We start from the raw sequence: 15810 nt of genomic DNA on the forward strand, positions 1-15810 counted from the left end.
TTTTATGGACTGATGAAATGAGAGTGAGTCTTTATGGGCCAGATGGATGGGCCCGTGGCTGGATTGGTAAAGGGCAGAGAGCTCCAGTCCGACTCAGACGCCAGCAAGGTGGAGGTGGAGTACTGGTTTGGGCTGGTATCATCAAAGATGAGCTTGTGGGGCCTTTTCGGGTTGAGGATGGAGTCAAGCTCAACTCCCAGTCCTACTGCCTTTTTCTGGAAGACACCTTCTTCAAGCAGTGGTACAGGAAGAAGTCTGCATCCTTCAAGAAAAACATGATTTTCATGCAGGACAATGCTCCATCACACGCGTCCAAGTACTCCACAGCGTGGCTGGCAAGAAAGGGTATAAAAGAAGAAAATCTAATGACATGGCCTCCTTGTTCACCTGATCTGAACCCCATTGAGAACCTGTGGTCCATCATCAAATGTGAGATTTACAAGGAGGGAAAACAGTACACCTCTCTGAACAGTGTCTGGGAGGCTGTGGTTGCTGCTGCACGCAATGTTGATGGTGAACAGATCAAAACACTGACGGAATCCATGGATGGCAGGCTTTTGAGTGTCCTTGCAAAGAAAGGTGGCTATATTGGTCACTGATTTGTTTTTGTTTTGTTTTTGAATGTCAGAAATGTATATTTGTGAATGTTGAGATGTTATATTGGTTTCACTGGTAAAAATAAATAATTGAAATGGGTATATATTTGTTTTTTGTTAAGTTGCCTAATAATTATGCACAGTAATAGTCACCTGCACACACAGATATCCCCCTAAAATAGCTAAAACTAAAAACAAACTAAAAACTACTTCCAAAAATATTCAGCTTTGATATTAATGAGTTTTTTGGGTTCATTGAGAACATGGTTGTTGTTCAATAATAAAATTAATCCTCAAAAATACAACTTGCCTTATAATTCTGCACTCCCTGTATATGTATATAGAAATTTATATGTATGTATCTCTATGTTAAAGCCCTTTGCCTGCCTTTTTTCTTTCTTTCTAACACCTGATATCTCATATCTTTGAACCTTTATAACTTTTGTGTGCCCTATTTTTTATTAATAATTTTGTTAGTTTTATTATGAGTGTTACTATACTTTGTAATGTATTTTTATGTGTTTAGTGCAACTTTTTAGTTTTGCGAAACAGTTAACCCAAGCTCTAAAGTTGTAGTAATCATTCTAGCGTAAATCGTGATTGCGCTCAATCAATCGTGTTTACTTTCAACTCATAATAAGAGCAATAAGCCAGACGAGTGCTAACACTCACAATAAACCCCTTATCGCTTGCTCGCAAACGTTTGCGCTCCACTCGTAATCTGGCCCATAGTTAGCTGTCTTAAATAATGAGTTGTTCACAAACTTTCTTTTTTGCCAAAATATGCCGAACATATGTTAGCATAATAGCATGTTAAAATTGTGCTCTTTCATATGTATGATGATTATATTTTTTTTGTAATGTCACAGATATTTGAATAGTGTGGAAGCATAAATCATTCATTTTTTATAAATATTTGGACACTGAAGATTTCAGTAATTTCTCCACCTCTGGCAATAAGAATCACAAAGTGCGCTCTTATTGGCGGGAGCAGCAAGTCTCAGCTAGAGGCTGGACAAATAGTGAGTTAAAGGGACACTAAACCCAAACTTTTTCTTTCATGATTTAGATGGAGAATACAATTTGAAACAACATTCCAAATTACTTTTCAGCAAATAATAACAAGAGAATGAAGCAAATTAGATAATAGAAGTAAATTAGAAAGTTGTTTAAAATTGCATGCTCTTTCTAAATCATGAAAGAAAAAAAAAACGGGTTTCATGTCCCTTTAAATGTAATTTATAGCAAGCATTGCATAGTTTAAATGACTCCCTTATATTCAGGACTCAAGGGGGACAGAGTGATGCATTAAAGTTCAGTGTTGTTTTCAAGTATTGATTCACCAATCTGGTAAAGGTTTCTCAGTTGCTCTTGAGTTATACTCAGTAACATTTTCTACCACATTTATATAAAAGCAGCGTTAAAGGGACAGTGGAGTTGAAATTAAACTTCCATGATTCAGATAGATTAGCAATGAATAAACAATCCCAATTTACCTCTGTTATAAAGAATAAACCTAGGTAGGCTCAGAATTATTGTTTGCCAACACTGCTGCCGTAGAGCGCTTAAGACACGTGCATGCTCCTGAGCTCTTATTAGCCTATCTAGGTTTACTTGTAAACAAAGTATACAAAGAGAACAAAACACATTTGTTAAAAGAAGTCAATTGGATTTTTTTGAATAATCACATGCTCTATCTAAACCTGAAACTTTCATTTTGACTGATAAGTGTGACAAGAAATCTTTAGCTTATGCAGGATAGAATCATGACCTAAAAAATTAAACACAAGATATAGTTGAAATCCCCTCTTTTACATAAAAAAAGTACTACCTTGCAGACTTCAAGAACTACTGGCAAGTATACTGAAAGGTCTCTTAAAATTGCATGCTGTATCTGTACCGTGATGATTTCATTTTTACCTTTATGTCCCTTTTACGCTACAACGATAAAATCTATGCTCTTGGGATCACAGCAGTGCACCCTTTGTCTTGCTATGTGAAGTATGTCGGCACACAGCATACTCCTGGGAAAATAAGTGCAGCTTAATCAGGATTTAGCTTTCACTTTATCCTATAATTAGTTGAAACCAACCGTGTTCATTGTGTAAAGGTGTTTTTCTTGTTTAGAACCGTTATTGATCTTTACAAGTATATTATATGATCGCTGTGTATGCCCTTTTCCCCCTCATCAACTGCTACTGTACAGTATTTAATTACTTATGTTTTTCAGATGTCGGACCCCTACTCAGCGAGCGAGTTCATGAACACCTAGCAAAAGACGTGCGCCCTGCTTTTGACGCTGTTCTTACCATAGCCGGAGGTATTTAGCAACAGATCTAACATTTACTTCTGTCAACCACAAATAATGTCTGCATTGAAAAATAAGTAATTTCTTCCTTTTTTTAAAAAAATTATTTGCTATAATGTTTTAATTAATTTTGGAGCAGATCACTGTCCACTTATAAAGCGACTGATGATCTGTACCTAGGCATGAGCTGTGCACAAACACACACTTTAGATATTTTTCAAATTGCCCTTTTTTTTAAATAGAATTTTCAGTCTCACTGCCCAGATTTGTGCCATGGCAGCTTACACTCGCAGAGATCACAGTCTAAATATGCTGTCCCTGGCAACAATGCAGTATTTTTGCCATTGAAGATACAAAGTCACTATAATGTGGAATTAAAAATATTGGTTTAGGTTTGGACTTAAAGATACATGAAACACTGTGATTGGCTTCTGAGACTCTAATATTAAATGGTTAATTATGTGTACTAAACAATATTGCAGCATACTTTTTTTGCCCCCCTGTATTCTGTAATATATCTCTAAAAATTGTAGGTTTTCAAATTCCTATTATAAATGAATGTTCATACTTCAGACTTTAAAAGCCAATCATTGTCTCATTACTGTAACAGGTCCTTTATATCTGTGTCTAATTGGCTTCAGCAGAAAAAATAAGATAAGCTGCTTTTACAAAATAACTGCAAACCAGCACTTATCTTACTCTAAGTACTACAGTAACAAGTATTGGCTGGATGCTCCAGATAAGGCTAATAGTGGGGTGGAACTGGCCATGAAAAACTTGAGTACAGCAAACAATATGTTAATTTATCACAAGACTGCACAAAAGTCTTATAATTACAAGGTGTTTCAATTCCTTTTAAGGAGGGGGCAAGTTAGGGAGAAAGCCAGAGGGTTTACCCCCATCTTACGAGAAAGGGCTGCACTACATTACCTCACTCGTCACTATTGCTATGGGGACAACAATGTTGGCTATAACATTATTGCAGCAAAAGACTTCCAGCACAGTAATGTTGCAGCACCTTTATGGCTGGAATATTATTGTTCAATGGACATCATAGATGAGAATCTTATTTAAAATATGCCCTAAACCTTTTTTCTGTGATTCACAATCACTTGTGTGAAGTAATATAGCTTTACCGGCTTGTGGCCATGTATACTGCAAATCTATATCAGCAGTAGTCTCTACTGTACTGTGTGTTGTTCACTCTGACTTGCAGACTCTGCCAAAAAACAACAGTGCCATATTCATGCCACAGTAAATATTCCTAGCAGAAATGATATCATGGTTTACACAGGGCTGTACTAATGCATGCTTGAGAAATATAAAATGTTCCAATGATTAGCATTTCATGTTAATCTGTCCCTAGTATAAGAGGGTTAATGGATTCCTACAATTCTGTTATAGTAAACACAGATGGCAAATTTGTCTGACAATAGAAAGTTACATTATGATTTCTGCATTTACTGTGGTACACGTATGTGGTCTCTGATTTCAATAGAAGTGGCAGGTATACTGCACCTACATAAAACACCTTGTAGTTTATACTACTATATTCTTCTGTGAAAGATTAATCTACCAGTGTGAATATTTTCTAAATTTAAGTCAAAGTTCACTGCAATTGTTTTTTAATAGTCAACCCCCCAACACACCACCATTATTTACCTAATTTGGAGAAGCACTCACTCAAAAACTAAACCAATAGCATACAATATGGGACCTTTATATCTCACATAGGAAGTGCTTAGTAATAGTGGAGGAACTAAGAGGGCCCCTAGGCATGTCTCCAGTTCCCCTTAGCTGCCCCAGTTGAGACACAAGCTATTCAGATATAGCTGCCTCGGACATCTGATGCAAGGCCTTCAAATCTCATTTCCGATGCCTTTTGCTTAATGCAAGGTATCACAGTGCTGATGCCAAAGCCCTTGAAGTCCTCTCTGTTGCTGCTCAGGCACAGTATAGGAACAAATGGAACGATTTATCTGACATTTTTGTTTGGGCAAGGGAGGCAGATCTAAGACAAATGTGCTTATGATGGGCGGTTAAAATTATCTGCAGAACATTTGTTATATATTACAGTTACAGCAAATTTTTAAATAATTGTCCCAGTTGTAAATATAGATATTGCTAGATGAAGAACAGTGTGCATGCCAAAACGTAGCAAGCCGTGCACAGGATTATTTGTGAGTATTTGAAACACAAGGAGTTGCTAACTGACCAGGAATTATTGACATGTCATGCATATTAGGAGTTTGGCAGCCATTTTTATTCAGCAAAGAGCCGCATTAAAAGTTTGAAAATGTGTAAATTACAGAACGGATTTCTTATTAGGATACGCTGCAAGAGGATTGTTCAGTGGAAATCTTTTGGAAAATGGCAACGATATGTACTGTGTTGACTGTCCCTTTAATTAATCTAAAAAAATGGCAATTTCTCATGTATTAGTAATATTAGTGAGTTGTAGATATTGCATTAGCACAGATATACTGGCATTATATTCAAACAAACCTTAATACAAAAACATTGCATAACAGATGGTCTACTATAGGGAGAAACTGGGAAAATTGTATTTAAAATGTAGATAAGAATTAACGACCAATAAGAAGAATATTAACTATTCCCCTGATAACTGTTAAATAAGAATCGCTAACGTTTTACCTTACTACTTCTTAGTGCGACACAGTACCGAGTGCATCATTGGTTCTAAACACGTCACCTGCTTTTCCCATACTGACCTAGATTACAAGTGCCGTGATAATGACAGCGCAGGGAAATTGAGCATATTGAGGCTGCACAGAATAAATGCACATGCTCACAGCCATGCATGAGAATCTTTAAAAAAGTACACTATCAGCACGTGTCAAAACACTATATAAAAAAAAATACTAGTTCCCATTTTGCTAAAGGACTTGTGATGTCACATTAGTCTGTTTTGCTTTCAATTAAATGTGGAGAAATGTCTGAAAAAATGAATATTCCTTGGTACATTATTGTAAAAAATCATGGTAGAATAAGCATTTGTTAAAGCATGTTGTATGGTAAATGACAACATAAATAAAAACATATTCTGAAACAAGAACACATGCTACAGTTTTCCTGCTACTATGAAAACGGTAATTAAAACATAAAAATCATTATTCCTCTGTATAGTGTTGCATTATGCAAATGAGAATAATCACTTCTGTCATGTTATGGCCATATTGTAAGTTACATGATAAATGTTAAATGTTTACCTGCGATGATGCTGATGAATACCCCCCAACATTTGTGGCTGTGTAGCAGGGACACAGGAAGTTGATAGGGGCCCATCTCCATTTTGTGCGTGGAGCTGTTGGGACGGGGGATCATGGTTGGTTAGTGGGTGGGATTGTGGGTGTGTCTGGGTAGTCTGTGGGTGTGTCTGGGCAGTTTGTGGGTGTTTCTAGATGTTCCGTGGGTGAGGCTAAGGGCAATTCTGGAAATAGGGAAATTTTGCTGTCACCGAGGTACAGAGCTCAGAATCAGCTCTAATGTGCTGGGGCAAAGCAGTAACTAGTTTCCATGCAAACTGCTGAACTGTCTTGCTGTTACATCACAAGTCATTTAGCAAAATTGGAACAAGCATTTATTTTTGACAATGTTTTGACAAAATTGTACTTCCAAAAAAAAAAAAAAGAATTGTGTTTTGTAAAGATTTGAATCGTTTAAAAAAAATTATTTTTAAATTTTTGATTTGTATTTGTATGTTACAGTTGATCTACAATGATATAGAATCACATACACTTGCCTTTTTGACAGCAATCTTATTCCATACTTACAGGCATCTCTGCAAAGATATTTATTAGATTAAGTGAATCCAAAGCAAGAAGATGACCATGAAAAACAATCAACATTTCTCATGAAGTGTAACAAGAGCACCTGTCTCTGCACAGTTTTATCATACATGATGAAGCATATTCTAGTTATCTTGCTAACTTCATGAACGAGCATGCTCTGACTTATCTGCTAATTCTCACATACACCTCATCAATATGGACAGGGTTTTCACTGGCCATGATAATTTAAGGGACATGTAATTTCATATTAGAAAAATATGCACACATTGAAATTTATGTGTGCTAGCTAAAGGGACAGTGTGCTATAAAATTACGAATAAAGCGACATTGTTTACGCACGAGTGAAATCAGGTTTTCAAGGCCATTTGCACACAAGTTAAATTCCTCCCATGTTACAAGTTTAAAGTAAATGTGAATGCATAAGCACAATCACAATTTACACTAGAATGATTACTGTAACTTCAGAGCACTGGTTGACTGTTACACAAGTCATAAACATGTCACAAAACACATAAAAAAAAATACATTTAAAAGTAGTTACACTTAAGAAAACACTATCTTATAAAAATTATTGTTAAAAAAATGCAATAAAAAGTTATAAAGGCTCAAAGATACTGTATTTACAGACATTTATACATATATAAACACACGAATACATACGTGCACATATATAGACATGTATATATGTGCATTGGAGCCCTTTGCAGTTAAGTCGATGAAAACATCAAAGATTATATTTATGCAATATTCATATTTGATAAAGTATTATACTGTGTATGTATTGTAAATATTTCACATTCCAATGTTCTTCACATAGGGGAATATGTTCTATGTATTTATAAATAGATATTAATGTGTATATATTTATTTATATATATATATATATATATATACATACATACAAGAAGAAATAGTACCCTGCTCACATACAAGATAAATTGTCTCAGCTTATGAGAGTTAAATGGTCTGACAACCAAAAACATCTAGATCCTTAGTTCAGAGGATGGATAATACTCCCTATGAGAGATCCACAGGTTACCGTGTGTCACCTCCTATATACGCCAATTCTCAAAAACATCAAATGGTCTAGAACCGTATACAAAGCTCTGGTGGTAAAATGTATAGCGGAGGTGATAGGCAATATGTTCAACTTAAAACTCACCGCTACCAGCCCGGCTCTTCTGTTCACAATGAACTGCGGTCAACACTTTACTCAATATGCAAAACTTTGCGTCCTATGATGCAGGAGGAGGCGTTGTCCCGAACACGTGACTTCCTTGTCCAATCGGCTCGTCCAAAGATTGTAGCCCTGGAAATCCACTGTTAAAGGATTCAAAAGCCCCAAAATAACCGTCTCAAACATCCCGTAGAGCAGATAACTAAGGAGTAGAAGTGCTGAGAACGGTTGATAAATAAAAGTCCTTTATTGAAAAAAATTTTTTCATAAAAACATCCGTGAAGTGAACATGTAGCAATGCAGCGAATCCACTAACATGTTTCAGCCCTTAGGCGGTAACCATAGCTATGTTAGCGGATTCACTTCATTGCTACATGTTCACTTCACGGATGTTTTTATGAAAAAATATTTTTCAATAAAGGACTTTTATTTATCAACCGTTCTCAGCACTTCTACTCCTTTGGTTTTATATATATATATATATATATATATATATATATATATATATATATATATATATATATATATAATTTAAATATAACTGCAATCATGGCTTGTGAGAGTTAGGGTTTTTTAATTTGTTTTAGCTCCATTGAAATCTATGGGGCAGTGTGATTTTTGCGTTCAAAGTCTATTTGTTTCTGCAACTTTGCAAAAAATAATTCTAGCGGTTTTAACACTCGAACACATGCGCAAACTACTGCTCTACTCCTAATCTAGCCCAATGTGTTTATAATGATTTGTTATACCATCTGGAGAGTTTAACATGTAGGTAAATTGTTCATTTAGGTATATTTTTGTATATAAAATAGCTGTCTTTGCTAATTGCAACCACAACTTAATGAAATGGGCTGAATTTGCAGGGAGAACAGATCTCAGCCTATTTATTTATGCTTACAAAAAATCCTACTTATCTCTCTATACACAGTATAGTAATTAGATAGAACAATTGAAAATGGGCATTATAGTAATTTATTTATAACTTTTCTATTATTAGTATTTAAGTATTGACATTTTCAGTAAAGGTGGGGATACAACAGGCAAAAGCAGTTATTTTAAATAACTAAAGAAAGTGAAAACAAGATAAAGGGCGCATCATAGTGTAACCATGCAAATAAGGTAAATATCAGAAAGAACAAAAAAAATACCTAAGGAACAAGAGGTGCAAAACAGGCACGCTGACCTTTGCAGCAGTCAGCACGCTGATATTGTGATCTCTCCCTAAACAAACTTACAATCTCCTAAGCAACCACCCGTGGGCGGCCGGAACAAGGCTGGAAATGCTGTCCTGTGTTTGTGCTGTTAGATTCTCCCAGCGAACAGCCGTAGCTAAATGGGATCTGTTTCAGCACCTGGGTAGCACTTGCTAATTGGTAAGCGCTAACCAGGGTGCTGAACCAAAAATGGTCCTGCTCCTAAGCTTAGATTCCTGCTTTTTCAAATAAAGATAGCATTGGAACAAAGAAACATTGATAATAGAAGTAAATTAGATAGTTGTTTAAAATGGCTTGCTCTATCTGAATCATGAAAGAAACAATTTGGGTTTAGTATCCCTTTAAGATGATGAGCTCATTAGCTAATTTTCATGAATAAATTGGCATATGATGGGGCAACGTTGGTCCCCATTGCTGTACCCTTAATCTGAATGTACCAATCATCCTGGAACATAAAGTGATTCCAATACAGAATAAGTCTCAATAATTCTTCAATAAATTCAACTTGTAAATCTGAACATCATATGCCAATTTATTCATGAATGAAATTGAGGAGAGAATAATCTATGAAAATGATAAATTTAGAAAGTATGGCGCCACCTGGTGGCGTTTCATAGATGATGTATTTGGCATATGGTGGGGCAGCGTTGAGTCCCTGTTGGAATTTGTGAAAGAAATTAATGGGGCAGTCCCTGGTCTAGAGTTCACAGCAGAGTGGAGCGAAGAGACAGTGACCTTTCTAGATACTAGAGTAATTAAGGAAGGAAGAAAGCTAACCTTTGATATTTATAGTAAGGAGACAGACAGGAACACACTATTAGATTACAGAAGTTTCCATCCTAAAGGGTTACTTAACTCATTACCAAAGAGTCAACTATTAAGAGTAGACAGAATAGTCACCAATCCAGACACTAAAGAAATCAGACTGAGAGAGATGCAGCAAAAATTCCTAGATAGGGGATATCCTAAGGAAATTGTTGCTAAACACATAGATAAAGTAAGGTCTAAGGAACAAAGTGTAGTTAAAAGTAAAAAAGGAGATAAATTGGTTTTGGTTACCCAATATAGTCCTGCAAGTGAGGATGTAAAACGAATTATAAATAGACATTGGCATGTTTTGAGCGAATGCAATAAAGGTATAGAAATATTTAAAAATCCACCATTAATGGCTTTTAAAAGAGTAAGAAATCTGAGAGATCAACTAACACATACAGACGTTGGCTCTAAGAAGCGTGAGAGACAGGCATTTATTGGTAATAAAAGTAGAGGTTCTTTCCCATGCCTGGGCTGTATGAGTTGTCACTCTATTATAAAAGGTAAATATTTCTATCACCCAAGAAATGGGAAAAAATATGAGATAAGAGATTACTATACCTGTGATTCTAAATATGTAATCTATCTCATAAAATGTTCCTGTTCTCTGATCTACATAGGGGAGACTACCCGTATGATCAGAGACAGGATATGTCAGCATCGCTCAAACATAAGGTGTAAGAATACTGAAGCCCCTGTGTCCCATCACTTCCTAAAATGTGGCCACCAGATAAGCCAATTAAGGTGGCAAGTGATCGATAGTGTGGGTCCACAGAGAAATGGAGGTGATAGAGAAAAGATACTAAAACAAAAAGAAATGTTTTGGATCTTTGAATTGGGTAGTATGGAACCTAATGGGCTCAATAGGGACTTTGATTGGTCTATTTTTCTGTAAAACTATTTTTCTGCAAAACTACTTTTTCAGTGAATGTATAATGACATCCATAATCTTCACCTAGGATAGTGTAACTCTTCTCAAATAGTATAATTATTTACTGTCTAGTATAACACTGTTTAAAGTATAATCTTGGATAAGTATGGTTTAAAATATAACCAAGTATGAAATTAGTTGAACAACTTTATTGTATAAAAATAAAATTAAAATGTGATCCTGCTAAAATATAATCTATCTGAGATGCAAAGAGTTAAAGAAATAACTTTAATGTAAGCAAACACTTTAAATTTTTGTTACATAGTATCATGTAATTAGAAATGTTTTTAATGTATTATTAGAAATGAACAGAAGAGGGCAGCAGATCCACCTGAAGAGTGGTTGGCGCCAAACTGAGGGTTTTAAATTGTTGTAATTGATAGTTTGTAACTAGCATGAGTAAGAGTGGCAACACTCGAAACGTCGCTGTTTGAGTACCTGTTATGTACAGAGAATAAAATATCTTGAATGATACAGTGCTGTGGACATTTATATATTCACTATTGGAATTGGGGAGATAAGGCAGGACCCTGTCTTCACGAGCACTGCACTCCTGAGTTGCTGTACTAATCGTTGTACATATTATTGGATGAATAATAATGAGGTTGGCCTAAATTTTACATACAAATATGATAAAAAATGTTTAGTGTTCCTAGACTTAGAGGTCTTAACAGAAGATGAGATACTATACACCAGAAAACACTTTAAAGATATAGATGCCATCTGAGAAGAACAACATACCAACCGGTCAAACACTGAGAATAAGGAAAAACTAGACTTTCTGATGAAGACCAGGTGAAAATGATAGAGCAGAGGTTTTCTGATAGGGGATCTGATTATACAATAATAGAAGAAGCAGTAAATAGGGCAAGAGACCAATAGAGAGGATTAATTAAGCATACAAGAAAGAATATAGAAAGACAGGAAGAAAACATCAATACACCATTTGTGACCACTTATAGTAAAGATTATAAGATTGTCAACAGAATATTAATAAAACACTGGCATCTAATTAAAGGGGACCCAGTAATATGCGATAAAATTAACCCATATCCAAGAGTTGTATATAGAAAAGCACCAAATCTGAGAAACATTTTATCCCCGAGCGAATATAAAGGCAATGTAATAAATAATAAAAAATAATGATAGATCAAGACTTGCATGAGAATAAACTGACTTGCATTTTTTCCAATGCTAGTCATGCAAGGCGTGCCAGAATGGAATGAAATTAAAACAATTTACAGTAACACAAACTGGGGAAAATGTATCCATTAGGGACATTATAAGGTGCAAAGATAAAGGATTAATATACATGATACAGTGCTCATGTAAGAAGCAATATCTAGGAGAGACCACTAGGACCCTTAGAGAAAGAATAAGAGAGCATCAGTATTGAATTTGGAAAGGCGATTTTGAGACTACAAACATTTTCGGCAAATACATAATAACAACACGAAAGATTTTAAATTTTTGGCAGTTTGTAAAGTTAGACAAGACTGGAGAGGAGGACATTTTGAGGAGAAACTATTATATAGAGAAGCTGAATTAATATATAAATTTAAAACCGTCAAACCAGGGGACTGAACTCCAGAAATTGATTTAAGCCTGTTTATATAGACAAAAGTTTTACAACCACGGAAGGAATTACTTAATTCTTAAAAGCCCTGACACTAAACTATACACATAACTCCCTCAAGAAGATAATGTAGGATAAAATTAAGTGAGGTTTGATCTAAGCCTAAAATAGATGGTAAGGTTACAATATGTGTAAAAGAATCGTACTGAAATAATGTTGTGTGATTAGTAGTTAAGTCATGTATATTGATCTGTAAATAATCACCATAATAATGTTTTTATGTGAAATAAATTTTTTGTGTGAAATACTTTTTAATGCAAGGTCTGAATAGGAGTGCATTAATGAATCCACAAGTATGGTCCTCACCGCAGATTAATTAACACTTGAAACAGCATAAAAAAGGATTCCACCTTAAAAACCATATTGTAATGCTTGTGGGATATTCCACTATCAGACCAAATTTGGCCAGTAGTCTTCTTATCCTGGCGTCAAGCTGAAATGATAGGAAATATCCCAGAGCAGAGAAAGTTTGCAAAATGAGGTAAGCGGTACTCACAGTAGGCAGGGTAGTCTTTAGCGGTAACAGGAAGAAAATTCAGCGGAATGGCAGTTCAAGGATAAACCAATAGAAGGTCCGGAAACAGGCAGGAATCTGGAACAATGGAAAACCAGAAATATAACAGTTCAGGGATAAACCAATAGTGTGGTTAAGCAGGCAGAGTGGTCAGACAGGTAGAGTTCAGCATCAGTATGGCAATCCAGTACTTTAGGGGTTAAGCAAGCAGAGTATTCAGGCAGGCAGAGTTCAGTAACGTTATGGCAATCCAGTGCTTTAGGGGTTAAGCAAGCAGAGTAGTCAGGCAGGCAGAGTTCAGTAACGTTATGGAAATCCAGTTCAGTAACATTAAAAATCCAGCACATACAGAGAATAGCACCCAGGAGCACACACAGTAACACCTATACTTGGGCAGTGTAAGTATGACAGGAAGCTACTTACATAGACCCAGGTTGGCGCCAAGGAGGTATCCAGGTGCAGAGAGTTGCAAGCAAGTCGGGCCGTAATGATGTCATCACCGTGCTGCGGTATTACCTCCGTTTCACTAGTAACCAGTAGGAGCGCCTGCGTTCGTGGCAATGGCCACAGCAGAGCAGAGGGGAGCGGCATGGCAGAGCCCCCTCCTCAAAGGGCACCTTCTGGACCCTACATAGGCTTGGTGGGATGTGCAGCATGGAACTTGGAGATTAGAGAAAGAGCATGCACATGACGAGCAGGAACCCAGGAACGATCTGCCACAGAGTAACCCTTCCAGTGCACAAGGTATTGAAGTTACCTGCATCTGTACCTGGAGTCCAGGATCTTGGCAATCTCATACTCCGGCTCTCCATGAACCAAGAGTGGTGGAGGAGGAGGTCTGAGCCAGGTAAATCTGTTCGTGATGTAGGGCTTGAGCAGAAAGATGTGGAAGACTGGATAAATGTGCAGGGCTCTGGGTAAAGCCACTTTGTAGGCAACAGGAAATAATCTTTTGAGGACCTTTTAAGGACCAATGTAGCAAGGACCCAATTTGTGGCAAGGCTGACGTAAGTGAATGTATCGAGTAGAGACCCAGACTCGCTCACCAATGGCAAAGGCACGAATAGTAGCTCAATGATGGTCGGCATGCCTCTTGTATCTGGAAACAGCTGAACGTAACTGAGAGCGTATACGCTGCCAAAGGGTGGCAAGGTCAGTGAAACAACGGTCAGCAGTAGGAACTCCCATAGACTGAGCTGAAAGAGGGAAGAGACATGGTTGATAACCTGCTGTGGCTTGAAATGGAGAGCATCGCAGAGATGAGTGCCAATGAGTGTTCTGTGCCAGTTCAGCTAAGGGCAAGAGTTCTGTACAATTGGTATGCTGGGAATTAACATAGGCTCTGAGATAGGCTTCGAGGTCTTGATTCGTCCTCTCTGTCAGACCGTTGGATGCCTGAAGATAAGGATACAGAGGTCCCAATCAGTTTGCAAAAAGCTCTCTAGAAGGTGGAAACAAATTGAGACCCTCTATAAACAACAAATTGTGGATAAAGGGATATCCACTGACAGAATGCACTTAGCACTCTATGCCCAGACTTAAAGAAGGCAGTGTTCCAGATTAATTAAAACATAACTTTTATTAGTATATAAAATAACAACAAAACTAACATATAATGATTAAAAGACTCACTCTGTAAGACTCCTAATTCAAATTATAATGTATAAATCGCTATGGGAATTGGGTAATATGGCCTTAAATTAAGTTAAATGCCACATAGCCTAGTTAGGTAATGCTGAGTCTAGTTCGCTAAATTCCGTATATTGATAAATCCACTTATATCTTCAACTAAACTGATATCATGCATAGATCATTTACTATATTTAGGGCACTGTTATACTATAGTCGGTTTCAGTCTCTTCAAGTGCTAGTTATCACCTCAAATTTAGGGATAGTATACTATCATATTTTTAGGGGTTTCTCCACAAAAGGTCACTTAAATGGTGTTCGTTTGTTGATGCAAATATTGAGGTGTGAGGTAGGTATCCTCACCACATAAAGATATGGTGACTTGAGATTAACTAGTAATCGAATAACACATTTATATAAATCATTTTCAGTCATATAGTTAAGTACTATCTACACAGTCAAATCTACACCTAGATAACTCAGTATTAAAGTGGTATAATTTGTTAACACTCTATCTTAATAGCAGATCAAGTAAGATTTGTGTTAATATCAAATCAAGTCAGATTTTTGCACGTCTGCTAGTGTTCCATTAAACGTTACTATTGCGGCAATAAATAGATATTGATGGTCACTTCGTTTCCACACTTAAAATAAACTGTGTATATCCAGTGTACCCTGTCTGTATGTAAATTCTTACACCTGCGTTGTATTTTGGCAATAAACAGATACTAGTGTTCCCCACCTCGTTGATTCCTCACTTAAATTACACTATGTATGGCGAAAGTGTCATGTATGTCTGTGATTTCGTTTTACCTGTGTGGTAAACGCTACTTGTTGGACCGAAGTTTGGAGTTTAAACTCCCATTACTATCAGAGCCTGTAATAATAAACTATAGGCTCAAGATTGCTTCTACGGATTGGAGCAAATAATCTATTAGAATTTAGTCTCAATTTACCGTATAAAGCGCTACTAATAGGGTAATATTGTGGGAGCTGGAATATGGGAGTTACACCCCTTGGACTCAATCATAGCCATCACGTTTGGGATTATTTGCTTACCCACTACCCATTCAGGGGAGCCTGTAATTTATCCCACTGTATAATGTGTTCAGCGTTTGTTTTCAATTTTCGATGGAAATCGCTACTTTGTTAAGCTATGATATTGCAACTATGATTGATG

At 36.5% G+C, this 15810-nt stretch overlaps 1 protein-coding gene across 1 annotated transcript in view; it reads left to right on the forward strand.

Annotated features, from left to right (window-relative positions):
* The window catches only part of PROM1 (prominin 1), a 395265-nt gene that overhangs the window by 228748 nt on the left and 150707 nt on the right, over positions 1 to 15810 (forward strand). Inside the window, exon 6 of the mRNA XM_053704117.1 lies at positions 2827 to 2916. Within this exon, the coding sequence (XP_053560092.1) occupies positions 2827 to 2916 (90 nt within the window). The remainder of the gene's footprint in view (positions 1 to 2826; positions 2917 to 15810) is intronic.

Source organism: Bombina bombina, chromosome 2 (genome assembly GCF_027579735.1).
Source record: "Bombina bombina isolate aBomBom1 chromosome 2, aBomBom1.pri, whole genome shotgun sequence".
Lineage (NCBI taxonomy): Eukaryota > Metazoa > Chordata > Amphibia > Anura > Bombinatoridae > Bombina > Bombina bombina.